Raw genomic sequence first — 27,500 nt, 5'->3', positions numbered from 1 at the left:
TGTGTGTGTGTGTTGCCAGATTGCAGTATTCTATCTCCTTTTATTGGTTGCCAGATTATACCTGAGATCCTTACTAAAACAAACTTAGAGCTTAGATAGAGCTTTATGCCAAGTGTGCTTTCACACACCCGGCGCATGTGGCAGGGCATACAGGTGATCACAAACTACAAGAGAGCTTCACCTGCCTGTGATAGTGATGCCTCCCTCCCAGATGACTTCTACACTCAGTTTGAGGTGCAGAACAATGTAGCAGCAAGGAAGACCATCCCTGCCCCCAACGACCAGGTACTCTGTCTATCCACGGCCGACATGAGGAGAACGCTATGCAGAGTTAACCCACGGAAGGCTGCTAGACCAGACAACATTCCTGGCAGGGTGCTCAGGGAATGTGCAGAACAGCTAGCGGATGTATTTACTGACATCTTTAACATTAATTGTTCCTACGTGCCTCAAGACAACTACCATTGTCCTTGTCCCAAAGAAATCTACATTGTCCTGCCTCAATGACTATTGTCCCATCGCACTCACACCCATCGTTATGAAGTGCCTTTAGAAGCTTGTCAGGAGGCACATCAAGACCCAGTTACCACCCTCACTGGACCCCCTACAGTTCGTGTATCGTCCAAACCACTTCACAGACAATGCTATTGCCACAGCCCTTCATTTAGTCCTCACCCACCTGGACAATAAAGACACTTATGTACAAATGCTGTTCATAGACTTTAGTTCAGCATTCAATACAATCATCCCTCACCACCTGATTGGGAAGCTGAGCCTGCTGGGACTGAACACCTCCCTCTGCAACTGGATCCTGGACTTCCTGACTGGGAGACCTCAGTCAGTCCGGATCAGGAACAGCACCACCACACTGAGCCCCTCAGGGCTGCGTGCTCAGTTCACTGCTGTTCACTCTGCTGACTCAGCAATGCACAGATCAATCCATATTATCAAGTTCGCCGATGACACGACCGTGGTGGGTCTCACCAGCAGGAACGACGAATCAGCATACAGAGAGGAGGTGCAACAGCTAACTTCCTGGTGTAGAGCCAACAACCTGTCTCAGAATGTTGATAAAACCAAAGAGATGGTTGTTGACTTCAGAAGAGCACAGAGCGATCACTCTCTGCTGAACATCGACAGATCATCTGTAGAGATCGTCAAGAGCACCAAATTTCTTAGTGTCCATCTAGCGGAGAACTTCACCTGGTCACTCAACACCAGCTCCATCATCAAGAAAGCCCAGCAGTGTCTCTACTTCTTACGAAGGCTGAGAAAGGCACATCTCCCTCCCCCCATCCTGACCATGCTCTACAGAGGGACCATTGAGAACATCCTGAGCAGCTGCATCACTGACTGGTTTGGGAACTGCACCATCTCAGATCGCAAGACCCTGCAGCAGATAGTGAGGACAGCTGAGAAGACCATTGGAGTGTCTCTTCCCTCTATCATGGACACTTACACCACACGCTGCATCCGCAAAGCCAACAGCATTGTGGATGACCCCACACACCTTACACACACCCCCCACACACAATCTGCACCCTACTGCCATTTGGAAAAAGGTACTGAAGCATTCAGTCCCTTACGACCAGACTGTGTAACTGTTTCTTTCCACAAGCCATCAGACTCCTTAATAACTGAACTGTACTGAGCACAACATACACACGTACATCAACTGTATGGACTGCACAGACCTACAGCATAGTACACACTCTTCCAATATATATCCATCAATCTGTTTACATGCTGTTTTTGCACACTGTTTTTTGCTCTTTGCACATACTGTCTCACATTTCAGTCATTTGCTGTTTTGCACAATGCTTTACATTTTCTCAGGGACCTGCTGCTATGACACTGTGTTCATTCTGGTAATACTAAACGCAATATTGTTGAACATTATAATACACTGACAGTATTTACACTGGTCAGTGCTGTTTTTGTGTAATGTATTTTGTGTATCAGAATCAGAATCAGAAAGAGCTTTGTTACCAGGTATGTTTTCACATGCGAGGAATTTGTTTTAGTGACAGAAGCTCCACAGTGTAACAAAATGACATATATGATATATACAATTTGTATGTACAAATGTACATGTGTGAAATGTGCAATTGAAATATAAATAGTAGGTGTTTTAAGTAAATAATGTGTAAGAATAGTGTTGTGTGTTCTGCGTATCTTAAGTGTTCATCAGATGGATTGCCTGAGGGAAGAAACTGTTCCTATGTCTGGTCGTTCTGGTGCTCAGGGCTCTGTAGCGTCGACCAGATGGCAACAGTTCGTAGCGTGAGTGTGCTGGATGTGAGGGGTCTAGAGTGAGTGTGCTGGATGTGAGGGGTCCAGAGTGAGGGAGTGTGCTGGATGTGAGGGGTCCAGAGTGAGTGTGCTGGATGTGAGGGGTCCTGAGTGAGTGAGGGAGTGTGCTAGATGTGAGGGGTCCTGAGTGAGTGAGGGAGTGTGCTGGATGTGAGGGGTCCAGAGTGATTTTCTTTGCCCTTTTGCTCACTCTGGAGAAGAACAGGTCTTGGAGAATGGGGAGAGTTGTGCCAATGATTCGCTCAGCAGTCCGGACTACCCTCTGTAGTCTCCTGAGGTCACATTTGGTAGCTGAACTGAACCAAACAATTATTGATGTGCGGAGGATGAATTCAATGATGGCAGTGTAGAACTGTTTCAGCAGATCCTGTAGCAGGTTGAACTTCCTCAGTTAGCAAAGGAAGTACAACCTCTGCTGGGCCTTTTTCACAATGGAGTCAATGTGTATGTCCCACGTCAGGTCCTGCGAGATTGTGGTTCCCAGGAATCTGAATGAGTCCACTTCTGTCACAATGCTGTCCATGATGGTAAGTGGGGGTAGAGCAGGGGGGTTTGTCCTGAAGTCCACTATCATCTCCACTGTCCTGTGCGTGTTCAGCTCCAGGTTGTTTTGGCTGCACCAGACAGCCAGCCATTCAACCTCCAGTCTGTAGGCAGACTCGTCATTGTCCTGGATGAGGCTGATCAGTGTGGTGTCGTCTGCAAACTTCAGGAGCTTGACAGAGGGGTCATTAGAGGTGCAGTCGTTTGTGTACAGGGAGAAGAGCAGTGGGGAGAGGACACAACCCTGAGGAGCACCAGTGCTGATTTTGCGGGTGCTGGATTTGAGTTTCCCCAGTCGCACTAGCTGCTGCTTGTCTGTCAGAAAGCTGGTGATCCGTTGACAGACAGAGGAGGGCACGGAGAGCTTGGTTAATTTGGGCTGGAGGAGTGATGGGATGATGGTGTTGAAAGCAGAGCTGAAATCCACAAACAGGATCCTCATATAAGTCCCTGGTCTGTCCAGATGCTGCAGAACATAATGCAGGCCCATATTGACCGCATCATTCACAGACCTGTTTGCTCTGTAGGCAAACTGCAGAGGGTCCAGTAAGGGTCCAGTGATGTCCTTCAGATAAGCCAGAACCAGTCTTTCAAATGATTTCATGACCACAGATGTTAGAGCCAAAGGTCTGTAGTCATTAAGTCCGGTAATTTTGGGTTTCTTTGGGACGGGAATGATGGTGGAGCCTTTGAAGCATGAGGGGACTTCACACAGCTCCAGTGATCTGTTGAAGATCCGTGTGAAGATGGGGGCCAGCTGATCAGCACAGGTTTTCAGACAGGCTGGTGAAACACTGTCTGGGCCTGGTGCCTTTCTTCTTTCTGAAGACCTGACACTGGTGATCTTCACTGATCTGTAGCGCAGGATGGAGGGAAAGTGGGGTTACTGGATTTGTTAAAGGTTGTGTAATGATCAGAATGAAGGAGAAGTAAAGGAGGTGTGGCCTCTCTGTATGTCACAGGGAAGGAGGTGTGGCCTCTCTGTTTGTCATGGTGAAGAAGGTGTGGACTCTCTGTATGTCACACTGTAGGGGGCGTGCACTTTCTGTATGTCACAGTGAAGGACGCCTGGCCTATCTGTATGTCACACTGAAGGAGGCGTGACCTCTGTATGTCACAGTGAAGGAGGCGTGGCCTTTCTGTATGTCACAGTGAAGGGGGCGTGACCTCTCTGTATGTCACAGTGAAGGAGGTGTGGCCTCTCTGTATGTCACAGTGAAGGAGGTGTGACCTCTCTGTATGTCACAGTGAATGAGGCATGCACTCTCTGTATGTCACAGTGAAGGAGGCCTGGCCTATCTGTATGTCACACTGAAGGAGGCGTGACATCTCTCTATGTCACAGTGAAGGATGTGTGGCCTCTCTGTATGTCACAGTGAAGGAGGCGTGGCCTCTCTGTATGTCACAGTGACGGAGGCGTGGCCTTTCTGTATGTCACAATGAAGGGGGCGTGACCTCTCTGTATGTCACAGTGAAGGAGGTGTGGCCTCTCTGTATGTCACAGTGAAGGAGGTGTGGCCTTCTCTGTATGTCACAGTGAAGGAGGAGTGACCTCTGTATGTCACAGTGAAGGGGGCATGGCCTCTCTGTATGTCACAGTGAAGGAGGCGTGGCCTCTATGTATGTCACAGTGAAGGAGGTGTAGCCTTTCTGTATGTCACAGTGAAGGAGGCGTGGCCTCTCTGTATGTCACAGTGAAGGAGGCGTTTAAAGTGTCTCTGATGATTTAAAGGAATTTAAAGTGTCTCTGATGAACAATATTCATGTGAGGCATAAAATACAAATCTGGCAACGCAGTGTGTTTTTATTTGATACAAATATAGTTTTATCACCAAGTTATGGCAACATTAAACCGGTTTAATTTTAGAATAGAGGTCTGCACCTGCCACTGTCACTGCACACACAAACATCGACCTCTGTGTGTGTGTGTGTGTGTGTGTGTGTGTGTGTGTGTGTGTGTGTGTGTGTGAGAGAGAGATGGACACAGAGTATGAAACCCCCTCAGTGAAGGATCTGGAAAGGATACTTTATGGAGGAATACGGAGCGGAAATCATGTGGACGAGGTTTGGCCCAACCTGTTTCTGGGAGACATGTAAGTTCAGTGTGTGTTAAAGGGGAAATATTTAAGCAACAATTTGGCCAAACATCAACTCTTCACTTTCTAAAGTGAATTCCAAAATTCTGATCTGTGGATGCAGTGAGAGCATTCAGTAAGATGAGCAGAACCCAAGTCCAGTTAGTTGGTCAGTTCAGTTTGCTACCTCATATCTGGCGTCCATGTGGCTGAGAAACCTTCTTACCAGCTCACTCAGACTTTTGGTCCTGTGTGCAGGTCAATAGCCAACGATCGCTACAGCCTGTGGAAGCTCAGGATCTCACATGTGCTGAACGCCGCTCACGGGAAAGCACACTGCCACGGCAGCCACGAGTTTTACGGCTCGTCTGTGGAGTACTACGGCGTACCAGCAGATGATTCACCGTCCTTTAATCTCTCTCCTTACTTCCAACCGTGTGCAGACTTCATCCATCAGGTGCTGAACTGTCCTGGAGGTAAAGTCACTCCACCCTCACAGACCCACAGAACCACCTTCATAAACAGTTTTCACACATTATTTTACTTTAGCAGCTTTCAGAGAATGAAGTTTCCCAGATAGTGGTGCTCAGATCATCAGTGTTCCCAAGTTCCTGTGTTATACTATACAGCCAAAAGTATGTGCCTCGTGACCCTAACACCCACATGTTCAAGTTGAAAGTCTCGTTCCAGTCGTTCCATTTTTCATGACTATACATGGTTCCCATGGTGTTATGATTCTACAGGATGTTCACACAGTCCAATAATTCCAGGGTCTTTGGGACACACAATATAAGAACATTGTCAATTAACAGTAATTCTGCTTCATTCAACAGGTTTGTCTGGTTCCTTACTAATTGCAATTTCCTGCTGTTATTATATTTGTGTGTGTGTGTGTGTGTGTGTGTGTGTGTGTGTGTGTGTGTGTGTGTAGCACGATTGCTGGTGCACTGTGCAGTAGGAGTGAGTCGTTCTGCTTCACTGGTTCTCGCCTACCTGATGATCCACCACCAGCTCCCCCTGCTGGAGGCCATCATCACGGTGAAACAGTACAGATGGATTTTCCCAAATCGTGGATTTCTCCGGCAGCTTCGAGCACTCGATATCAAACTGAACAAAACGAAGCATAAAACAACGACGTGAAGAGGAGATTACACATTTTTGCAGTTTCTCTGTAACATGATACGTTTTATTAAAGTCAGGAGAGAGAGAATAAAGAGTCGCTGGTGAGGGAAAGGCTGTTATAGCTACAAAAGACAACTTATCCAGAGCGACACACATTTTATACAACTGAGCACTTGAAGGTTAAGGGCCTTGCTCAAGGGCCCATCGGTGGCAGCTTGGTGGACCTGGGGTTCGAGCTCACAGCCTTCTGATGTGTAATCCATCACCATAACCACTAGACTACCACATCCATTACTAACACTGTGTCTCATGTACAAGAGAACAGGAACTCACTCACTGCAACATTAAATATTAACTATTAATGGATAAAAAGTAGGACATGTTCTTTAATGACCTGCAATTGTGTGTGAATGTACAGCCTCTGTGTGTGTGTGTGTGTGTGTGTGTGTGTGTGTAACACAATCCTGAAGACCTAAATGTGGACACAGTGATTGCCACCTGCTCTTTCATATCCATATCATTGGCACAGAACACACACACACACCAGTCCAGTGCTTCAGTACCACACACACACATACACACACACACACACACACACACACACACACACACACACACTCAAAATGGCAACTGGAAGTAACAAGAGGAAGGAGTATCTTTCAGTAAAGGACCTGGAGAAAGTTCTAGACTCCTGCACTCTGGATCTGCATCAGATAGATGAAGTCTGGCCAAATCTGTACATCAGTAACGTGTATGTACACACACACACACACACACACACACACACACACACACACACACACAAACACTCTATCTCACACACACAGTTCTAACATAAACAGTAAATTGTTATTCCCCTGTTCTTTCTTTATTTATATTGTTATTGTGCTCATTATATTATAATTATAATGAATATTAATAATTATTCTATAGTTCTAATTATTCTAATTTTAATTATTGGTTATTTTGAACTTTAACTCCTTTCTCCTTTAACTATTTCTTCTGTAATTCCTCCTAAATTTGATTCAGTAACAACTGAATTTATTATTTATTTATTTATTTGTATTTTCTTCCATTTTTATCTTTTAGTTATAACATTTGCTTTGTTGGTACAGTATTTTATCAGCTTTAGTCATTAAACATGGGACGGATAAAAGAAAGTTTATTGTGGAGCTTAACGTGTTCATTTAAGTTTGTTTATTATTATTATTATTATTATTATTATTATTATTATTATTAGCTGATTTGAAGGTGATTAATCTCAGATCTGGTCTGACCTTTAACCCAGTAAATGGCAGTGAATGCTAATAAAGGTGTAGGATGTTGACTCTGAGCTCGATGTCACTCGATGCAGGAGAATCGCTCAGAACAGGACGACGCTGCAGAGTCTGGGCATCACACACATCCTGAACGCCGCACACTCCAAACACGGCAGCATCGGGGACCAAAAGTTCTACGGCACAAGCTTTGTATACTGCGGGATCCCAGCAGACGACTCGTCTCATTTCGACCTGGATGTTTACTTCAGACCTGCTGCAGAATTCATACACAAAGGCCTGAAGACTGTAGATGGTGAGATTTATTACAAGAAAAGGGGTGGGGCTTTAAGAAAGAAGGCGTTGCCGATGACTCCTAACCTCTATTCAGACAGGATCAGTAATGATAGTAAAGGAGGTGTGTGTTCAGTAATGATAGTAAAGGAGGTGTGTGTTCAGTAATGATAGTAATGGAGGTGTGTGTTCAGTAATGATAGTAAAGGAGGTGTGTGTTCAGTAATGATAGTAAAGGAGGTGTGTGTTCAGTAATGATAGTAAAGGAGGTGTGTGTTCAGTAATGATAGTAAATTAGGTGTGTTCAGTAATGATAGTAAAGGAGGTGTGTGTTCAGTAATGATAGTAAAGGAGGTGTGTGTTCAGTAATGATAGTAAATTAGGTGTGTTCAGTAATGATAGTAAAGGAGGGGTGTGTTCAGTAATGATAGTAAAGGAGGTGTGTGTTCAGTAATGATAGTAAAGGAGGTGTGTGTTCAGTAATGATAGTAAAGGAGGTGTGTGTTCAGTAATGATAGTAAAGGAGGTGTGTGTTCAGTAATGATAGTAAATTAGGTGTGTTCAGTAATGATAGTAAAGGAGGGGTGTGTTCAGTAATGATAGTAAAGGAGGTGTGTGTTCAGTAATGATAGTAAAGGAGGTGTGTGTTCAGTAATGATAGTAAAGGAGGTGTGTGTTCAGTAATGATAGTAAAGGAGGTGTGTGTTCAGTAATGATAGTAAAGGAGGTGTGTGTTCAGTAATGATAGTAAATTAGGTGTGTTCAGTAATGATAGTAAAGGAGGTGTGTGTTCAGTAATGATAGTAAAGGAGGTGTGTGTTCAGTAATTCACAGGGGATCAGTGATGTGTGTACTGTATAAATCACTAAGATGGACGTGCCTTTATCGTGTACACTAAACACTCCACACACACACACCTCACACACACACCTCACTTTAATACACACTGACTGCTTCATTATAAAGGCTTGTTCGGGGGCGTGGCCACAGCAGATCATCAGTAGGTCACGTGATCAGAAGATGTCTGTAGGATCTCAGTAACTTCAGTAAAACCCTCAGAACCGTCGCTGCTCTGATGTCAATTTAAACCTCGTCTAGATTTAAATCTTCCTGTTTTGGAGACGAGAGAGAAGAGAGAAGGATTCCTGGAGCGTCTTTATACTGAAGAACAAGCACTAAATCTCTCTTCCCACAGAATATTACACACTCTTTACACACATGTCTGTTCAGATGGGAGAATGATTACCTGCTGAGATTCCGACTGCTCAGGTCAAACACGTTCATGTTTCCAGACTCGTACAAAAACACCTGAGATACTCAGGAGTAAAGATATTATCAGATCTCCAGTCCTGTCTGAATAGAGCTCTACGTTTACAGGATATATTTTATGGATCTCGTTCCTGTTAGTGACAGATACATGAAAAAAGACTGATCTGTGTTTATTTCCGTTCATAGGGAAAGTGCTGGTGCATTGCATTATGGGTATGAGTCGATCGTCCTCACTGGTGCTGGCTTACCTCATGCTGTATCATCGCATGTCTCTGTGCTCGGCCATCCAGCGCCTCGTCCAGAAACGAGCCATCTACCCCAACAGGAACTTCCTGGCTCTGCTGCTTGACCTCGACCTGCAGCTGAAGAAGAAACACAAAACCTGCATCCTGCTGTAAACAAAGAAACAAACAAATAAACAAAACAACTAGAGCTGGGTGACATGGTAACGGGACACTAAGGAACCAGAGCATGTGAGATTGTGGAGCGGTCACATGGGAAAGCTGGGCCAATGAAATCAGGCTGTGATACAGGACTGTTTGTAATACGCCTTTGTCGTGTAGTGAAGTTTGTTAAACATCCAGCTCAGGTCAGAGGGCATTCCTTTAAACTGCCATGTTTTCATGCTAGCTACTTATCAAACAAGCTAGCAACATGGAGATATTAAAGTAGACCCGTGCATGAAGTACAGAGAAGTACAGAGTTTAAGGAAACGTAGACGAGGGCGTGTTAAAAACATCCTGAGTTACAGTGGCCGAGAAGTGCAAAACACATTAACAAATCCCAAAACACAACGACAAGTCAGACAAACCGGAAGAGGTAGTGTATCATTTGTGAATGGAAACTTACCGATCATTGGACAAGACACCTGTCACTCAAGATATACAGGTATGGAATCTTATGTGTAAAGTTTAAAGTTTTCCGTTTAAATATAAGAAAATAACAGAATTAATCCACAGTAATCCATTCCATCCATCCATTACAACTTTTCCCTGCAGCAGACTGTTGAACTTCATGTATACCTTGAGTGACAGGTGTCTTGTGTTCCAGGTGTTCCAATCACAAACTATACCAACCTCTTCCGGGTTGTCTGACTTGTCGTTGTGTTTTCGCATTTGTTAATGTGTTTTGCACTCGGCCACCGTACTGAGTGGCTGAGATCAGCTTCTTCACAAATAGTATTACAGTTACAGTGAGCTTAGACAATACAGGGCTATCAAGTTTCACGCATGTCGGTCTTTTCTCACGCTCCCACCACACATTGTATTTCTCACGCAGAAAAACTTTTTGACTATTTATCATATATTTAATAAGCCGCAGCACCCAAAACGTATCAGTCCACACCGCTGTGTCTGTGGAACCGGGCAGGATTTCTTTTCAATCAGAAAACAGCACTATTGTATCTGGGTAAGATTTAACGCAACAAACAATTAAAAAAAAAGCAGATCCTGGAATTGTTCATCATCATCCTCGTTCACCCAAGGAGAAAACATTTCGGGGGTCGGAGATGTCACTCTTGCCTGTCTTCAAAACTTGAGAGCCCTGACAATGGAATTATAATATAGAATAATTAGCATAAAGACATCCCATAATTTATACCGTAACCAAACAAAGTGCACAAGTAGAAGAGGAAACAGCAAATAATTTACAAGCTGTAAAACTGGAACAGGTGTGTAATCATATAGAGTGGTGCAGTGAATGTGACGGTCAGGGAGGACCAGACTGCCTTGTGTCATGTATTGCTACGGTACAATACAACACACACACCCACACACACACACACTCACACAGACACACACACACACACCCACACACACACACATACACATACACACACACACACACACACACACACACACACACACATACACATACACACACACACACACACACACACACACACACACACACCCACCCACACACACACACACACACACCCACACACACACACACACACACACACACAACACACACACACCCACGTGCGCACACACACACACACACACACACACTAATATCAGGACCTCTTCGAATTATTTATTTAATATTTAAATGTAACTACTCAGAGGACCAATGATGTCACAGACAGATGTGTATGTGATATAAACTAACACTCTATGTAAAGTTCTATATATATAATTATAGAATTCATTATTAAAACAGTGACATTCTGTGTTCCATCATTCTTTACTGAAAAGTTGTTCACATGGAAGTATGTCATGTAATTATTCCCAGACCAAAGTATGTGCACCCCTGAACATCACACACACACAGTGGTGTGAAAAAGTCTTGGCCCCCTTCCTGATTTTTTCATTTTTTGCATGCCAGAACTACATCCACAGAACTGCAGTCTTCACTTGCCTCAGTTAAGGTCAGTGTTCATGACGCCACCATAAGAAAGAGACTGGGGCAAAAATGGCTCTGCATGGCAGAGTTCTGCTGCTGAGATTTGCCAGAAAACATCTTGATGATCCACAAGACTTTTGGGAAAATACTCTGTGGACTGACGAGACAAAACCTGAACATTATGGAAGGTGTGTGTCCCGTTACATCTGGTGTAAAAGTAACACTGCATGTCAGAAACAGAACATCACACCAACAGTAAAACATGGTGGTGGTAGTGTGATGGTCTGGGGCTGTTTTACTGCTTCAGGACCTGGAAGACTTGCTGTGATAAACAGAACCATGAATTCTGCTGTTTACCAAAAAATCCTGAAGGACAAAGTGTGACCTTCTGTTTGTGACCTCAAGCTGAAGTGAACTTGTGTTCTGCAGCAGGACAATGATCCAAAACACACCAAGTCCACCTCTGAATGGCTGAAGAAGAACAAAATGAAGACTTTGGAGCGGCCGAGTCAAAGTCCTGACCTGCATCATATTGAGGAGCTGTGGCAGGACCTTAAAAAAGTCTGAATCCATCATGTCAGATTGTGGTGTATTTTCCCTTCTTTATCTCAGCAGGTAATCATTCTCCCATCTGAACAGACATGTGTGTAAAGAGTGTGTAATATTCTGTGGGAAGAGAGATTTAGTGCTTGTTCTTCAGTATAAAGATGCTCCAGGAATCCTTCTCTCTTCTCTCTCGTCTCCAAAACAGGAAGATTTAAATCTAGACAAGGTTTAAATTGGCGTCATAGCAGCGACGGTTCTGAGGGTTTTACTGAAGTTACTGAGATCCTACAGACATCTTCTGATCACGTGACCTACTGATGATTTAAGGTTTAAATTTGAGGTTCACACACAACACATGAGGTCAAAACACTGCTGCTTGTTTATTTGAAGTTAATTGCAGTGATGTGATATTTTTGAAATGTAATGAGAGATCTTGGCTTTAAAAATAACCCAGCACACACACACACACACACACACATACATACACACACACACCACAAACAACACACACAAGATCAGCTTTGAGTTCGGCAATGGAGTTAATTCCAATAATGTATTCTGGAGTTTGAGAATCAGGTAAAACACACACATACTGTATATAGAAAATTAAGCTTTACCACAATGTGAGAAATGTAATAATATCTTTCTTTCTGGAAAACTTTAGTCAGGTCTGAGTTATTGATACCATTTTCAAAACAAATTGACATTTTAAAGGATGCATCGTTTTTTTATGGCTCACTGTGTTGTGTTAGCACGATGATAAACAGTAAGCTTAGATGTTTTCAGTGATATTTAATTGTACCATACACAAAGTACATGTATAACAGCATACAAACATCTTCAGCTATTTCTGTTGTCAGTGATAACAGTAAAATAATAAACCTGTGAGCTGTAGTACTGTCAGAGCTGCACATCAGAGTCATGAGTCAACAGCACTGTAATATAACACAAAAAGTACTGATATTGTGTGTGTGTGTGTGTGTGTGTGTGTGTGTGTGTCCATCTGATCAGATGGGTGAAAAGGGCAGGTATGTGACTCCGCCCACCTCTGAGCTCCACAGGTTATTGTGGATCAAACCCAACACTAGCAACCATCTTGATGAGGTCAGACCAGGCATCTACATCGGAGACCTGTAAGAGACCTGAAATACAACAGAGCTTCAGACAGGAGAGCGAGAGCCAATCAGAATGCAGCATTAAATATTAGAACCAATAGGAACATGGCTTTGTACAGCAGAGCCAATAGGAACACAACAAAATAAATTAAATTACAGAATAGTTCAGCAGTAAGGACTTTCTGCTAGTGTGTGTGTGTGTGTGTGTGTGTGTGTGTGTGTGTGTGTGTTTCAGATATGCAGCTAAAGACAGATCCCTGTTACAGTCACTGAACATCAGTCATGTGTTAAATGCAGCTCACGGTAAATACAACGTAAATACAGGAGAGAGTTTCTATAGAAGCACCAACATCACGTACCACGGTGTGGAGGCCTTCGACATGCCCTCCTTCGACATGAGCCCCTTCTTCTACAGTGCCGCCAAGTTCATCAAGAACGCGCTGAGCACTCCTGGAGGTAAGGAAGGGAAGTGCACTCAGTCCTGATGCTTGTGAGGATTAGCAGCCAATATGAGATCATGAGGTCCAGAAGGTGGAGCTACTCTAGCACCTTCTCCTATAAGTCATCCCCACACAATGCTGTTTACCTGTTTTGTAGGTAAGGTGTTTGTGCACTGTGCGATGGGTCTGAGTCGCTCAGCCACTCTGGTCCTCGCCTACCTGATGATTGAGGAGAAGATGACGCTGGTGGAGGCCATTACTGCTGTAGCAAAAAAAAGGAACATCTGTCCCAACACAGGCTTCATGGAGCAGCTACGCACACTCGACACACAACTGCGGAACTAACACAGTGCCCCTTAGTGCTACACTGTCTGTTTATCATTGTAACAAGCAGATTAAACATTTCCTGAGTGTCCTCCATACACATCCCTGTGAAAAGGCTGTTGCTACTGAAAAAATAGCATGTTAGGGCGAGTGCATTAATATGAACCCGTGATTTAATGCTGCACTACTGTCAGAGCCAATAGGAACATAGGATACATCAGCAAAGCCAATAGGAACATAGGATACATCAGCAAAGCCAATAGGAACATAGGATACATCAGCAGAGCCAATAGGAACATAGGATACATCAACAGAGCCAATAGGAACATAGGATACATCAGCAGAGCCAATAGGAACATAGGATACATCAGCAGAGCCAATAGGAACATAGGATACATCAGCAAAGCCAATAGGAACATAGGATACATCAGCAAAGCCAATAGGAACACAGGATACATCAGCAGAGCCAATAGGAACATAGGATACATCAACAGAGCCAATAGGAACATAGGATACATCAGCAGAGCCAATAGGAACATAGGATACATCAGCAGAGCCAATAGGAACATAGGATACATCAACAGAGCCAATAGGAACATAGGATACATCAGCAGAGCCACTAGGAACATAGGATACATCAGCAGAGCCAATAGGAACATAGGATACATCAGCAGAGCCAATAGGAACATAGGATACATCAGCAGAGCCAATAGGAACATAGGATACATCAGCAGAGCCAATAGGAACATAGGATACATCAGCAGAGCCAATAGGAACATAGGATACATCAGCAGAGCCAATAGGAATATAGGATACATACGCAGAGCCAATAGGAACATAGGATACATCAACAGAGCCAATAGGAACATAGGATACATCAGCAGAGCCAATAGGAATATAGGATACATCAGCAGAGCCAATAGGAATATAGGATACATCAGCAGAGCCAATAGGAACATAGGATACATCAGCAGAACCAATAGGAACATAGGATACATCAGCAGAGCCAATAGGAACATAGGATACATCAGCAGAGCCGTTGGTGTTGTTCTGAAACTGAAAAAATTAAAGTGACGAATTTCGACAATTTTTGACACTGTGGTCGTAACCTGCTCTGTATGACAGAAGGGGCGTGGCCACCAGGGGGTACTGCAGAATGGTGCATTTTGGAAAGCGTAATGTTTAAAGTGGATGTTTTTTTATTCAGCCAGGTGAGGCAGGAACTGTGATGTCATTTCCTTTATTTTTATGTTACAGCTCTTCCATCTGATCCTCCTGCTCTCTGTTTGGCTCCTCCCACTTTCACTTCACTGTGCCTGAACAACTAGATGAGCTTGAGGTTTAAATATATCTTACTGACAGAAACAAGCTCAAAATAGTGTCAGTGCAACACACACACACCCACACACACACACACACACACACACACACACAACCGGGCTAGTTGGGAAAGAGTGATAAAAGTGTGTCTCTAGACAATAACTGTTTAAAGACACTTCGTGTTTGTAGTTAGATATACAAATAAATATTCTAGTGGACAAAAGCTTTGACTTTCTGTATAATGGACAGAGGACCAGCAGAAGAAAAAGTGGACTCTGGTTATGAGACCCCACCCACCTGCATCCTATTGGACCTCTTGCTGAAAAGCCGCCGCCCTTCAGGCCCATTTAACGAAGTCTGGCCCAACATTGTTATCTCTGATGCGTAGGTAAAACTCACTCTTTATGCTGTCATTAAAGGCATGAGCAATGAGGCTAATGATGCTAACAGGTAGCTTAGAGGCTAACGGCTACCAGTTTATCATGGTGCACTAAATCTGCATGCCCTAAATCATCAAGTGCATTGTGTTTGTGTCAGACACACAGCAACGGATCTACCGCTGCTGAAGGCCCTGAGAGTGACTCATGTAGTGAACGCTGCCCATGGCCCCACCCACATAGACACAGGCTCCGCCTTTTACTCAGACTCACACATCCAGTACCATGGTGTACAGGCTCCAGACAGCAGAGACTTTAACCTGTCAGTTTTTTTCTACACCACAGCTGACTTCATCCACACTGCTCTGGCGCAGGACTGTAAGAACACCACACTGAGTGTCTGATAAATATCACAACATGCTGGAGATTTACTGACCTTCATGTTAAAAAATATTCATCTGTGTTTGTTTATTTTTTGTGTCTGTTATGTGTGTATGTGATCGTCAGCAGGTAAAGTGTTGGTTCACTGTGCTCGGGGAGTTAGCCGCTCGGCTACGCTAGTGTTAGCATACCTCATGATCTATGAGCGGCTCACGGTGGCCGAGGCGATCGAGGCAGTTCGAGGTAACCGGAACATTCTGCCTAATGTTGGATTTCTGGAACAACTACGAGATCTGGATGTTAGACTCAGTCTGCAGAGGAAAAACATAAAAACAAGCTCATAAGACAGACATAACGAGCCAATAGAACAGACATAATGGGCTCATAAGACAGACATAACGAGCTAATAGAACATACATAATGGGCTAATAAGACAGACATAACGAGCCAATAGAACAGACATAATGGGCTCATAAGACAGACATAACGAGCCAATAGAACAGACATAATGGGCTCATAAGACAGACATAACGAGCCAATAGAACAGATATAATGGGCTCATAAGACAAACATAACCAGCTCATAAGATCATGTATGTGTATACAGTGATTTCTTGCTTGCATTGTGTTCGTTATACCGTGCAAAAAAAAATAATACAGCTTCCAATGCACTACAGTAAGCTGTTTATAGAGCAGATATAACCCCTCCTAGAGCAGACATAACCTGCTCATAAGAACTGTATCACCTGTACAGACACACACCTGATTTCACTTTCACTTCTTCTCCTACATGTGATGTCCATCATCTTTCAGCACAGTGAGACCCATCTGAAAAATAGTGAATACTGAAGGTGCAGAGTTTAGGAGATCTGACTACTGAACACTTTAAAACCTGATGTTACAGAAATATAATCAGCTTTAATGCGTCAGCCTCTTGACCTTCACATCACATCACTGTGTGGGTTATTTTCTGCTTATATAACAAACATGTTGTTATCACCACGTCTCTGCTGTCACAGATTAATGTACAGTACAGATTATAGATGTACAGATGAACTTTACTTTCATTTCTTTACTCTTACATGCTGTTCACACTGTGTTAATTATTTCTGTGTAAAATATTTCATTTTTCTGTTTTTGAAATTTCTAATAAACAACAATTAGTTGTTAGAATGTTCTGAAAGTGAGTGTGAGTTTGCAATAAAAGTTTTCTCAAAAGAAATATGTGTATTTATAAGTCGTTGTTCACAGAAAACTTACAATAATATTCTTCAACACTCTGCAGACAGCATCCAGGGTATTAATAAAGACGTAATATGGCAAGTTTGATGCAGACATCTGGGATATAATCTACTCATTTTAATGTGGAAACAGTGTGTGTGTGTGTGTGTGTGTGTGTGTGTGTGTGTGAGGGTAGGAAGTGTGTAAGAATTCTATAAATAAACTGAACCTGACTCCATTCCCAGACTAAAGCAGTTAACCCCATGTTAAACCCACACCAAAAAACACTCACCCCCACACACACACACGCGCACACACACTCTAAATCTCACTCACTCTCTCTCTCTCACACACACACACACACACTCTCAATCTCACCCTCTCTCTCACTCTCACACACACACATTATTGTCTACAGCTTTAAGCATTGTGCACAGACAAGGCGAAAGCTTCCAGACAATTCGGTGGTAAGTTCCTGTTGTCTTTCTACATTATAAATCTATAAAAGAACTTAAACCGGACCAATAAATTTCACCTCCTTCTTTCTGCTCCATTAAATTTACTACAGCTTTTATTTATTGATATCTCACACACATGTTGGTGCCATGTGTTTCCCTCTTTACTCAGACCTGTAAGAATCTGATCAAGGAGTGTTTAACGGTTCTAATTCATATCCTGATAAAATAGGTGTAAAACTTTATTATTATTATTATTATTGTTGTTGTTGTTATTATTATTATGCACTAAAGCAATTTAGAGCTGTTTCTACATGAAATACACTACAGTGTAATTGTAGGTACATACAATGCAAAACCCAAGACTGACAGGTACACAGGACATACGCCCTTTATAAGGATTGACAGTCATATAGGCCACACCTTCATTAGGATTGACACACATATTGGCCACACCCACTTTATTAGGATTGTCATATAGGCCACACCCTTATTAGGATTGAGTCATATAGGCCACACCACCTTTATAAGGATTGACAGTCATATAGGCCACACCTCCTTTATTAGTATTGACAGGTACACAGGCCACACCTCCTTCAGTCCCATGTCTCGTTCACTTACCTTGTGTAATGTTTATCAGATGTAATCCAGAGGACAAATGGCATCTAATGGTTCAAAGTTTGGCCTGAAGGCAGATGTTCCTGAGGACAAACAAGAATACGTGACACCCAGTAACTATGAGCTGGAGAAGCTGCTATCACGTAGCACTGTAGCGTATACACACGTCAACGAAGTGTGGCCAAACCTCTTCATAGGAGACGAGTGAGTATATCAGACCTCAGAACACGGCTCCAGCAGCCGGTGATTATAATAAACATGTAATGTATCATCTACAGTAAACACCCTTCATCTGGACATGTGGACATTACTGTCCTGAAAATTTAAACTGCAGGTCTACCAGTTTCTAAATGTCATTGTTGTCATGTAGATCTTCCAGTTGTCTTCTCAGAGCAGAACATCTTCAACAGATGTAGAGCCTCAGGATGGTTTGGTCATAATGTGGAACTTGTCTATTAAAACATGTTGTATAACATAAACTGATATTTAGTTAACATTAAAACATTTTTGGACATTATCTTCCTTGAGGAAGGTCCATAAGATCACCCAGTGGTCTCCTCTGTCCAGGATGTGGACACTGATGTCCTTGAAGAACTAAAATATACATCGCCCTTTTGATGTAGATAGAACACAAAAGATTCTTGTAGGCAAAATAAGAGCTATTTGTTCTTGCCTCCTAAGTGTATTTCTACCAGTAGTTCTCCAAGTCCACAATGTGGACATCAGTGTCCTTAAAGACATATCAAATGTCCTTTAGAGCTACTCTGTTTTAACCATGATCGCTGCCCTTGTAGTCATAATGTTGTGCCACACATTTATGTATTATATTTTTATATTTCCTACAAAAATTCTCCTTCCTACATGTAAAATTAATTATAGTTTTATTCTTGTGTGTGTGTGTGTGTGTGTGTGTGTGTGTGTGTGTGTGAGAGAGACAGGCAGACAGCCCGGAACCGTTACGGGTTAGAGAAACTGGGTGTGACGCACGTTCTGAATGCTGCAGAAGGTGAGAGGAACAGTGTGTGTACTGGAGCTGGTTACTATAGCAACATGGACATAGAGTATTATGGTATTGAGGCAGAAGACATTCCTTCGTTCAACATCAGTGTACACTTCTTCTCTACGGCTGAGTATATGAGACACATCCTGAGTAACACACAGAGTACGAGAGCTCACATTATATTACACACAACACACTACACTAACACTACACTCAGTATATACACCACAGTCATACTGCTCACACTACACTAACACTACACTCAGTATATACACCACAGTCATACTGCTCACACTACACTAACACAACACACTACACTAACACTACACTCAGTATATACACCACACAGTCATACTGCTCACACTACACTAACACTACACTCAGTATATACACCACAGTCATACTGCTCACACTACACTAACACTACACTCAGTATATACACCACAGTCATACTGCTCACACTACACTAACACAACACACTACACTAACACTACACTCAGTATATACACCACACAGTCATACTGCTCACACTACACTAACACTACACTCAGTATATACACCACAGTCATACTGCTCACACTACACTAACACTACACTCAGTATATACACCACAGTCATACTGCTCACACTACACTAACACAACACACTACACTAACACTACACTCAGTATATACACCACACAGTCATACTGCTCACACTACACTAACACTACACTCAGTATATACACCACACAGTCATACTGCTCACACTACACTAACACTACACACAACACTAACACTACTCAGTATATACACCACACAGTCATACTGCTCACACTACACTAACACTACACTCAGTATATACACCACACAGTCATACTGCTCACACTACACTAACACTACACTCAGTATATACACCACACAGTCATACTGCTCACACTACACTAACACTACACACAACACTAAGTATATACACCACACAGTCATACTGCTCACACTACACTAAGACTACACTCAGTATATACACCACAGTCATACTGCTCACACTACACTAACACAACACACTACACTAACACTACACTCAGTATATACACCACACAGTCATACTGCTCACACTACACTAACACTACACACAACACTAAGTATATACACCACACAGTCATACTGCTCACACTACACTAAGACTACACTCAGTATATACACCACAGTCATACTGCTCACACTACACTAACACAACACACTACACTAACACTACACTCAGTATATACACCACACAGTCATACTGCTCACACTACACTAACACAACACACTACACTCAGTATATACACCACACAGTCATACTGCTCACACTACACTAACACTACACTCAGTATATACACCACACAGTCATACTGCTCACACTACACTAACACTACACACAACACTAACACTACACTCAGTATATACACCACACAGTCACACTGCTCACACTACACTCAGTACAACTTACTCTCTTACACTCATGTTACACAAGTCACACTATGATGACACAATACTCAGAATACACTCCCTTTACACTCACACCTGTTACATAGCAGTGTTTCAATACACACGTTGTTTACCTGTGTGTGTTTCTCACCTGTATATTGTAGTAACCCATTGCATTCTACCACCTGCTCACAGCTCTACTGGTTCCTTCCTGCATTTCAGACAAGCTACTAGTACACTGTGTAATGGGACGCAGCCGCTCGGCCACGCTGGTCCTCGCCTACCTGATGATCGAGGAGATGATGACGCTGGTGAAGGCCATCGAGCAGGTGAAGCACCACAGGCAGATCATCCCTAACCGGGGCTTCCTGAAGCAGCTGAGGGACCTCGACATGTTCCTTGTAGAGCAGAGGCATGAACACACACACTCTCTGACTGCAGAAGGTTCGGAGACGACTAATCAATAACACCAACACACACCCGAAGGACGTGTGAGCGCTTCATCAATATTTTATCAATTACTGACATCTAGTAAATGTTCCACACTTCTGTGCTACAACCTACACGGAGCTGCACACCTCTGTAATAAAGTCATGAGTCATTATAACAGAAGTAATTAACTCTATTATTAAATCTTTACACTGTTCAATAAATAAATCTGTCCTGTAATCTGTTTATTATCTGTAACAGTTAGTAGACACCACTGAATAAAGAATGTTAGCTAATCGCTACGGTTTTAATGATTATTGTACTATTGTAAACAAATAAACAAGTTATCAATAAACAGTTATTAAATGTGTCATTAAATGTGTGTGTTTTTAGGCCCAAATCCTTCAGGGAGCCTAAAGAGGAGTGAGTGGACACGTGACACAGAGAATATTTAACTCTTTATGTATATAAACAAATTGATAAATACACACAATAAAATAGAGAGAGATAGATTGTGTGTGTGTGTGTATGTGTGTGTGTGTGTAAGACGTTGTAATGATGCATATTTAATATTTGTGCGTGCTTTAAGAGTTTGGTGTGCTGCAAGAAACAAACACAGACACGGCTAAACTAGTCTTTAAAACACACAGCGATGCCTTACAGCAGCACTGCCACACATTTATACAACCAGAGCGGCACCTTGAGCCTTGTTTGGACCTAAAAAAGTTTACTTTAAGACTTGTAGGAGTGTATAAGAATAAAATCTGAGCTCACACATCACTTCCTGTCATCATTTCCTTTTGCTTGAAAATGCCCTGGAAACTTGTGTAAACAATGTAGAGGCACATGAGTTACTTAACATGTAGGAGGAAGAGGTGGATGGAGGAGAGAGAGAGAGAGAGAGAGAGAGAGAGAGAGGCAGAGAGAGAGATAGAGAGAGACACAGACAGAGACACACAGAGAGAGAGAGAGAGAGAGAGAGAGAGAGAGAGAGAGAGAGGAGAGAGGCAGAGAGAGAGAGAGAGAGAGAGAGGAGAGAGGCAGAGAGAGACAGAGACACAGAGAGAGAGAGAGAGACAGACGTGTTAATGAAAGTCTGGTTTCTCAGGGAAGGTGCATCCAGAGCGTCTGATGATGACGTTAGCAGCGTAGTGACCCGCCTCGATACATCGCTCTAAACATTTCTCCTGCACCAGCTCAGAGAGGAACCCTAGAAAGCACACACACACACACACACACACACACACACACACACACACACACACACACAGTTCAGCCATGTATCTGGACTCTATAATGACTCACACACAGTCCACTTTATTAGGAACACCTACACATTCCTGTAGCAGCAGCTCAGTGTATAAACTCTTACAGATTCAGGTCAAGAGCTTCAGTTACTGTTCACATCAAACATCAGACTGAAGACAAGGTCTGATCTCTGAGACTGTACCCGTGACATGGGTGTTGTGTCAGCTGCTGAACTCCTGCTGGGATTTTCACACACATCTTATTTTTCAGACCATTCTGTGTAAACTCCAGCGACTGTGGTGATAAAATCCCAGCAAGAGATCAGAGGTTACTGACAGACACAATGCAGACCGTCGGACACCAACATGCACAAAGAAACACTTTATCGTTGCTAAGGAGTAAAGTGAGAAGTGCTTGGGCCCGTCATCGCTGTTGGATTTATTATCAGTCGTTTTTTTAGTGATATAGAAACCTTCAGCCTTCTGTAGACTCAGGATTCCAGCTGTAACACTGATATAATAATGATCCAGTGTCTTTATATCATAATGTAGGTTATATTACACAGGAGCAGAGATCAGGACAGTTTATTATTTACCTCCTACAAAAGCGTCTCCTGCTCCGTTAGTGTCCACAATGTCGTTCTGATCAATATCCAACACCGGGAACCTCGTCACCTTCTCACCTGAGAGAGAGAGAGAGAGAGAGAGATAGGGAGGGAGAGAGGGGGAGAGAGAGGGGGGGGGGGACAGAGAGAAAGAGGGAGAGGGGGGAGGGGGAGAGAGAGGGGGGGAGGGACAGAGAGAGAGAGGGGGAGAGAGGGACAGAGAGAGAGAGAGAGAGAGAGAGAGAGAGTGTGAGTGAGTGAGTGAGTGAGTGAGTGAGTGAGTGAGTGAGTGAGTGAGTGAGTGAGTTACAGAATTTTAAGTGTCTCTGTAAACATGTGGGGAACAGAATGGGAAAAGGAATCATTTCAAAATATAGAATATCCACTTTAGGACTAACATTTGAATGACAGTGTGAGTGCTGGATATGTACCATAGATGTGTGTGTGCACGTGTGTGAGTGTGTGCGCATGTGTGTGTGTCGTACCCACGGTAGCGACCGTATCATACTGCCCCTGAGTGAAGACCACGATCCTCGGTCTGATCTTGTTCACTTTGGGGAGCAGCTGAACCCTGCGTGCAATCTCTTCAATATCATCTGTCTACACACACACACACACACACACACACGTCTTTAGCAGACACTCTGTACACACTACACTGCAAACCACACACCCCAATACTAAAGCAAAATCAAAGCAGCCACTACTAAGCTTTCATGGTTACCATGACAACGCGTGCTAAAAATACACCTGAAACTTCACACCTTACTCTGGGTTTCTGTGGTTGCACCACACACACACACTTTAACAAGATGACAGTGTGTGGTCAGGTGCAGCCTAGCAGAGACCTCTGTACATGCTAAAGGTGTGTGTGTGTGTGTGTGTGTGTGTGTGTGTGTGTGTGTGTGTGTGTGTGTGTGTATGTGTGTGTGTGCGTATGTGTGTGTGTGTGCATGTACATGTGTGTGTATGTACATGTGTGTGTATGTGTACGTGTGTGCATGTGTGTGCGTGTGTATGTGTTTGTATGTGCATGTATGTATGTGTGTTACGTTTGTATGTGTGTTACGTTTGTATGTGTGTTACGTTTGTGTGTGTGCACCTTCACCTCGAATCCCTGCTCCTTTGCAAATGTAGCTGCTTCCTGCAGAACAAAAAGATAATGTATTTAAAAATAAGTATGATAAAACACACACACAAGCACACCCCACACACCCCCCACACACACACCCACCCACACCACCACATCCCCCCACACACACACCCCCACACACACACACCCCCACACACACACACACACACCCCCCCACCCCCCCACCCCCAAAGACACACACACACACACACACACACCCCCCACACACACACACCCACACACCCCCCCACACACACACCGTCTCATTGCCGAACAGGATGTCAACGTAGGGCATAACGCTCATCAGTGGCTCTTTGAAGAACTGACTGATGAAGGGAGCCGACAGGTTCAGACCGAAGATCTTGTTGTGGTCACTGGCGTGTTTGGCCACCTTCAACACGGACTGTGGAGATACAGTCAAGAAGAAACCCTACACAAACACACACACACACACACACACACACACGTCAACACGCTTCAACACACACACACAAACTTCAACACGTGTCCGCACGCACGCCAACAAACAGATAGAGAGAGAGACAGAAAATGAGACAGAAAGACAGAGAGAGACAGGCTGTGTGTGTGTCTCACAGCAATGTAATAGACTCTCGCTTTCTCCACCAGGTTCCAGTTATTCTCCAGATCCAGATGTTTCTCCTTATCGTAACAGTTTGCAGCGGCCAGGTTCGCAACCAGAGACCTAACAGTGTAAAAGGTGAAACATTATAGTAAACATATACAAGTACAGTGTAAAGGTGTGTGTGTGTGTGTGTGTGTGTGTGTGTGTGTGTGTGTGTGTGACCTGTTATCCCCATTGATGCAGGCTGCACAAGTTCCTGTAGGTTGTTCACTCTGTTCGTAATAATGAGCATCCACATGAGCTTCGGCTGCTTTCTGCTTCAAGATCTCCCCAAAGCGATCTTTCCCAATACAGCCAAAAAACGTCGCCACCTTGTGGGGCTCCTGGATCATCCACTAAACACACACACACACACGCAATTATTACACCACAGCACTGCTGAGTTCTAGACTCTGATTGGTGGTCAGGTTTATAATTAACACATTAATTCTAATTAAGCATGTTATCGTTTCTATAGCAACAGCTCCTTCACAGGGACACATGTATGGAGGATGTGCCACGTTAACGTACTTAAAAAAAAAAAAAAAAAAGAGAGAGAGAGAGAGAGAGAGAGAGATTGATGGAGAGAGATTGAGGGACTGAGAGCGACAGAGAGAGCGACAGAGAGAGAGAGAGAGAGAGAGAGAGAGAGAGAGAGAGAGGGAGAGACCTGTGCAACTTTAACAGAGTTCTGTGTGGAGCCACCGGCATGGTACTCTACTTTACTCTTCTTCACAAGCTCATCAAACCTGGAACACACACACACACACACACACACACACACATTTGTATATAATGTTTGAATATAATAAACAAGTATTATTATTATTATTATTATTATTATTATTATTATTGATTATGATGCCTTGAGATTCTCATCATGAGGCACATCAAGACCCAGTTACCACCCTCACTGGACCCCCTACAGTTCATGTATCGTCCAAACCGCTCCACGGACGATTGCCACAGCCCTTCATTTAGTCCTCACTGGACAATAAAGACACTTATGTACAAATGCTGTTCATAGACTTTAGTTTAACATTCAACACAATCATCCATCACCACCTGACTGGGAAGCTGAGCCTGCTGGGACTGAACACCTCCCTCTGCAACTGGATCCTGGACTTCCTGACTGGGAGACCTCAGTCAGTCCGGATCAGGAACATCATCTCCAGCACCACCACACTGAACACTGGAGCCTCTCAGGGCTGCGTGCTCAGTTCACTGCTGTTCACTTTGCTGACTCAGCAATGCACAGATCAAACCATATTATCAAGTTCGCCGATGACACGACCGTGGTGGGTCTCACCAGCAGGAACGACGAATCAGCATACAGAGAGGAGGTGCAACAGCTAACTTCCTGGTGTAGAGCCAACAACCTGTCTCTGAATGTTGATAAAACTAAAGAGATGGTTGTTGACTTCAGAAGAGCACAGAGCGATCACTCTCTGCTGAACATCGACGGATCATCTGTAGAGATCGTCAAGAGCACCAAATTTCTTGGTGTCCATCTAGCGGAGAACTTCACCTGGTCACTCAACACCAGCTCCATCATCAAGAAAGCCCAGCAGCGTCTCTACTTCTTACGAAGGCTGAGAAAGGCACATCTCCCTCCCCCCATCCTGACCATGTTCTACAGAGGGACCATTGAGAGCATTCTGAGCAGCTGCATCACTGTCTGGTTTGGGAACTGCACCATCTCAGATCGCAAGACCCTGCAGCAGATAGTGAGGACAGCTGAGAAGACCATTGGAGTGTCTCTTCCCTCTATCATGGACACTTACACCACACTGGCCAACAGCATTGTGGATGACCCCACACACCTCACCCCATACACACCCCTCACACACCACACATACACACCTGCTTTTGTGTAATGTCTTGTCCTGCTCTGTCTTCTTGTCTTGTGTCTCACACTGTGTACACCAGGTTGTACAGATACACTTTGTGTCTAGGACTAACTTACTCCAGTCCTTATCTCGGTGTTGTTCTATGTAGCTCCATGTTCCAGGAGGAACGTTGTCTCATTTCTGCAGATGGCTGCCTCGGCACGACTCTCTGTAGTACTTTCTTTGTTTTTATTTACTTTCTGTGTGTTTGGTCACCCTACCGTGATAACTTACACTGGAGAAGAACTGCTGAACATCTGCAGTTCAGTCCAGACAACTTTTCACCAGTTTTCACAAAATCTGAAAGTTTTTTGAAAATCTTAGTTGGAGTAACAGTGTGGTACATGGAGGAGACGCCGGCGAGGGAAGTGCACCGGTGTGCTAGTGAAGCTGTGACAGAGGGGATTTGGAACTGCCCTCCCATCGATTCACCTGCGAACCTCCGCTCACTGCCGAACAAAATGGACGAACTGATTCTTCTCAACGAATCAAACAAGGACTTTTCACGCTCCGCTGCTCTCTGTTTTACTGAAATTTGGCTCAGTCACTCAATACCGGACAGTGGATTACTTCTCTCAGGCTTCCACTTACAACGGAGCTATCAGGTAAAGTGAAAGTCAGCGGAATCTGCTACATTAACGAACGTTGGTGTACAGATGTCACAGAGCTGAATAAATACTTCAGCCCAAACCTGGAATCACTGCTCATTAACTGTAAACCCTTTTATTCACTGCGGGGATTCTCCTCATTCATTCTGAGTTTACATCCCACCGCAGGCCAACCTGAGTGATGCACTGCAAAACCTGGCAAACCAAATATCTGGCTTGGAGCAAAAATAATCAGGATTCTCTTTTTATTATCCTTGGAGACTTTAACAGAGCAAAACTAACACTTGAACTCCCAAAATACAGACAGCATATAAATTGTCCCACAAGGGAGAAAAATACACTGAATCATTGCTACAGCGTCATAAGGTTGCACATCGCTCTGTACCCAGGGCAGCCTTGGGGAACTCTGATCACTGCTTGGTCCATCTTATTCCAACATACAGGCAGAAACTAACATCTACTAAACCTGAGGTCAAAACAGTGAAGAGACGGACCAGTGAGGCAAAGCA

The 27,500-nt window shown here is 43.6% G+C and overlaps 6 protein-coding genes across 7 annotated transcripts in view; 4 read left to right on the top strand and 2 right to left on the bottom strand.

The window, feature by feature from the left end:
• Positions 1-11, bottom strand: part of LOC132861713 (sphingomyelin synthase-related protein 1-like) — a 7,576-nt gene extending 7,565 nt beyond the window's left edge. The window contains exon 1 of the mRNA XM_060893305.1: positions 1-11. This exon is cut by the window's left edge and continues 106 nt beyond it. The gene's annotated coding sequence lies outside the window, so the exon portion shown is untranslated.
• A 4,803-nt stretch (positions 12-4,814) lies between these two features.
• LOC132858710 (dual specificity protein phosphatase 13A-like) lies at positions 4,815-6,071 on the top strand. The gene is made up of 3 exons (XM_060889144.1): positions 4,815-4,949; positions 5,190-5,407; positions 5,863-6,071. Exons 1-3 carry the CDS (start codon positions 4,834-4,836, stop codon positions 6,069-6,071), a joined length of 543 nt encoding a protein of 180 aa, XP_060745127.1. The 5' UTR covers positions 4,815-4,833.
• Positions 6,072-6,664: 593 nt separating this feature from the next.
• Positions 6,665-10,797, top strand: LOC132858703 (dual specificity protein phosphatase 13A-like). Its single transcript, XM_060889131.1, has 3 exons — positions 6,665-6,804; positions 7,408-7,625; positions 9,059-10,797. The coding sequence occupies exons 1-3, from the start codon at positions 6,677-6,679 to the stop codon at positions 9,268-9,270; spliced, it is 558 nt and encodes a 185-aa protein (XP_060745114.1). The 5' UTR covers positions 6,665-6,676; the 3' UTR covers positions 9,271-10,797.
• Positions 10,798-12,250: 1,453 nt separating this feature from the next.
• On the top strand, positions 12,251-13,924 carry LOC132858695 (dual specificity protein phosphatase 13B-like). The gene is made up of 4 exons (XM_060889119.1): positions 12,251-12,340; positions 12,776-12,897; positions 13,115-13,335; positions 13,477-13,924. The coding sequence occupies exons 2-4, from the start codon at positions 12,776-12,778 to the stop codon at positions 13,662-13,664; spliced, it is 531 nt and encodes a 176-aa protein (XP_060745102.1). The 5' UTR covers positions 12,251-12,340; the 3' UTR covers positions 13,665-13,924.
• Positions 13,925-14,278: 354 nt separating this feature from the next.
• On the top strand, positions 14,279-21,143 carry LOC132842046 (dual specificity phosphatase 29-like). The gene is made up of 6 exons (XM_060864754.1): positions 14,279-15,351; positions 15,501-15,718; positions 15,848-16,062; positions 18,043-18,218; positions 18,953-19,176; positions 20,682-21,143. The coding sequence occupies exons 1-6, from the start codon at positions 15,344-15,346 to the stop codon at positions 20,924-20,926; spliced, it is 1,086 nt and encodes a 361-aa protein (XP_060720737.1). The 5' UTR covers positions 14,279-15,343; the 3' UTR covers positions 20,927-21,143.
• Positions 21,144-21,334: 191 nt separating this feature from the next.
• adkb (adenosine kinase b) overlaps positions 21,335-27,500 on the bottom strand; it is a 9,133-nt gene continuing 2,967 nt past the window's right edge. Inside the window, exons 4-12 of one of the 2 annotated variants that reach the window (XM_060893275.1) lie at positions 25,165-25,243; positions 24,678-24,850; positions 24,467-24,575; positions 24,132-24,302; positions 23,849-23,884; positions 23,226-23,340; positions 22,732-22,818; positions 21,929-22,098; positions 21,335-21,895 (exon numbers count right to left, since the gene is read on the bottom strand). In XM_060893275.1, the coding sequence (XP_060749258.1) occupies positions 21,974-22,098; positions 22,732-22,818; positions 23,226-23,340; positions 23,849-23,884; positions 24,132-24,302; positions 24,467-24,575; positions 24,678-24,850; positions 25,165-25,243 (895 nt within the window). In that variant the 3' untranslated portion in view covers positions 21,335-21,895; positions 21,929-21,973. Of the gene's footprint in view, positions 22,099-22,731; positions 22,819-23,225; positions 23,341-23,848; positions 23,885-24,131; positions 24,303-24,466; positions 24,576-24,677; positions 24,851-25,164; positions 25,244-27,500 lie in introns of both variants that reach the window. The other variant, XM_060893270.1, reaches the window with a different exon arrangement.

Source organism: Tachysurus vachellii, chromosome 2, assembly GCF_030014155.1.
Source record: "Tachysurus vachellii isolate PV-2020 chromosome 2, HZAU_Pvac_v1, whole genome shotgun sequence".
NCBI classification, from domain to species: Eukaryota; Metazoa; Chordata; class Actinopteri; order Siluriformes; family Bagridae; genus Tachysurus; species Tachysurus vachellii.
Note: the sequence above shows the minus strand (reverse complement) of the source record. Positions and strands in the feature narration are given on the sequence as shown.

Excerpts from the sequence above, each read along its gene's own strand:
- LOC132858710 (XM_060889144.1), top strand. The coding sequence starts at position 4,834 with ATGGACACAGAGTATGAAACCCCCTCAGTGAAGGATCTGGAAAGGATA. Across the intron at positions 4,950-5,189 it reads AACCTGTTTCTGGGAGACAT|GTCAATAGCCAACGATCGCT; the intron begins GTAAGTTCAGTG and ends TCCTGTGTGCAG. Across the intron at positions 5,408-5,862 it reads GGTGCTGAACTGTCCTGGAG|CACGATTGCTGGTGCACTGT; the intron begins GTAAAGTCACTC and ends GTGTGTGTGTAG.
- LOC132858703 (XM_060889131.1), top strand. The coding sequence starts at position 6,677 with ATGGCAACTGGAAGTAACAAGAGGAAGGAGTATCTTTCAGTAAAGGAC. Across the intron at positions 6,805-7,407 it reads AATCTGTACATCAGTAACGT|GAGAATCGCTCAGAACAGGA; the intron begins GTATGTACACAC and ends CACTCGATGCAG. Across the intron at positions 7,626-9,058 it reads AGGCCTGAAGACTGTAGATG|GGAAAGTGCTGGTGCATTGC; the intron begins GTGAGATTTATT and ends TTCCGTTCATAG.
- LOC132858695 (XM_060889119.1), top strand. The coding sequence starts at position 12,776 with ATGGGTGAAAAGGGCAGGTATGTGACTCCGCCCACCTCTGAGCTCCAC. Across the intron at positions 12,898-13,114 it reads GGCATCTACATCGGAGACCT|ATATGCAGCTAAAGACAGAT; the intron begins GTAAGAGACCTG and ends TGTGTGTTTCAG. Across the intron at positions 13,336-13,476 it reads CGCGCTGAGCACTCCTGGAG|GTAAGGTGTTTGTGCACTGT; the intron begins GTAAGGAAGGGA and ends CCTGTTTTGTAG.
- LOC132842046 (XM_060864754.1), top strand. Across the intron at positions 15,719-15,847 it reads CACTGCTCTGGCGCAGGACT|CAGGTAAAGTGTTGGTTCAC; the intron begins GTAAGAACACCA and ends TGTGATCGTCAG. Across the intron at positions 16,063-18,042 it reads AAAACATAAAAACAAGCTCA|TCCAGAGGACAAATGGCATC; the intron begins TAAGACAGACAT and ends TATCAGATGTAA.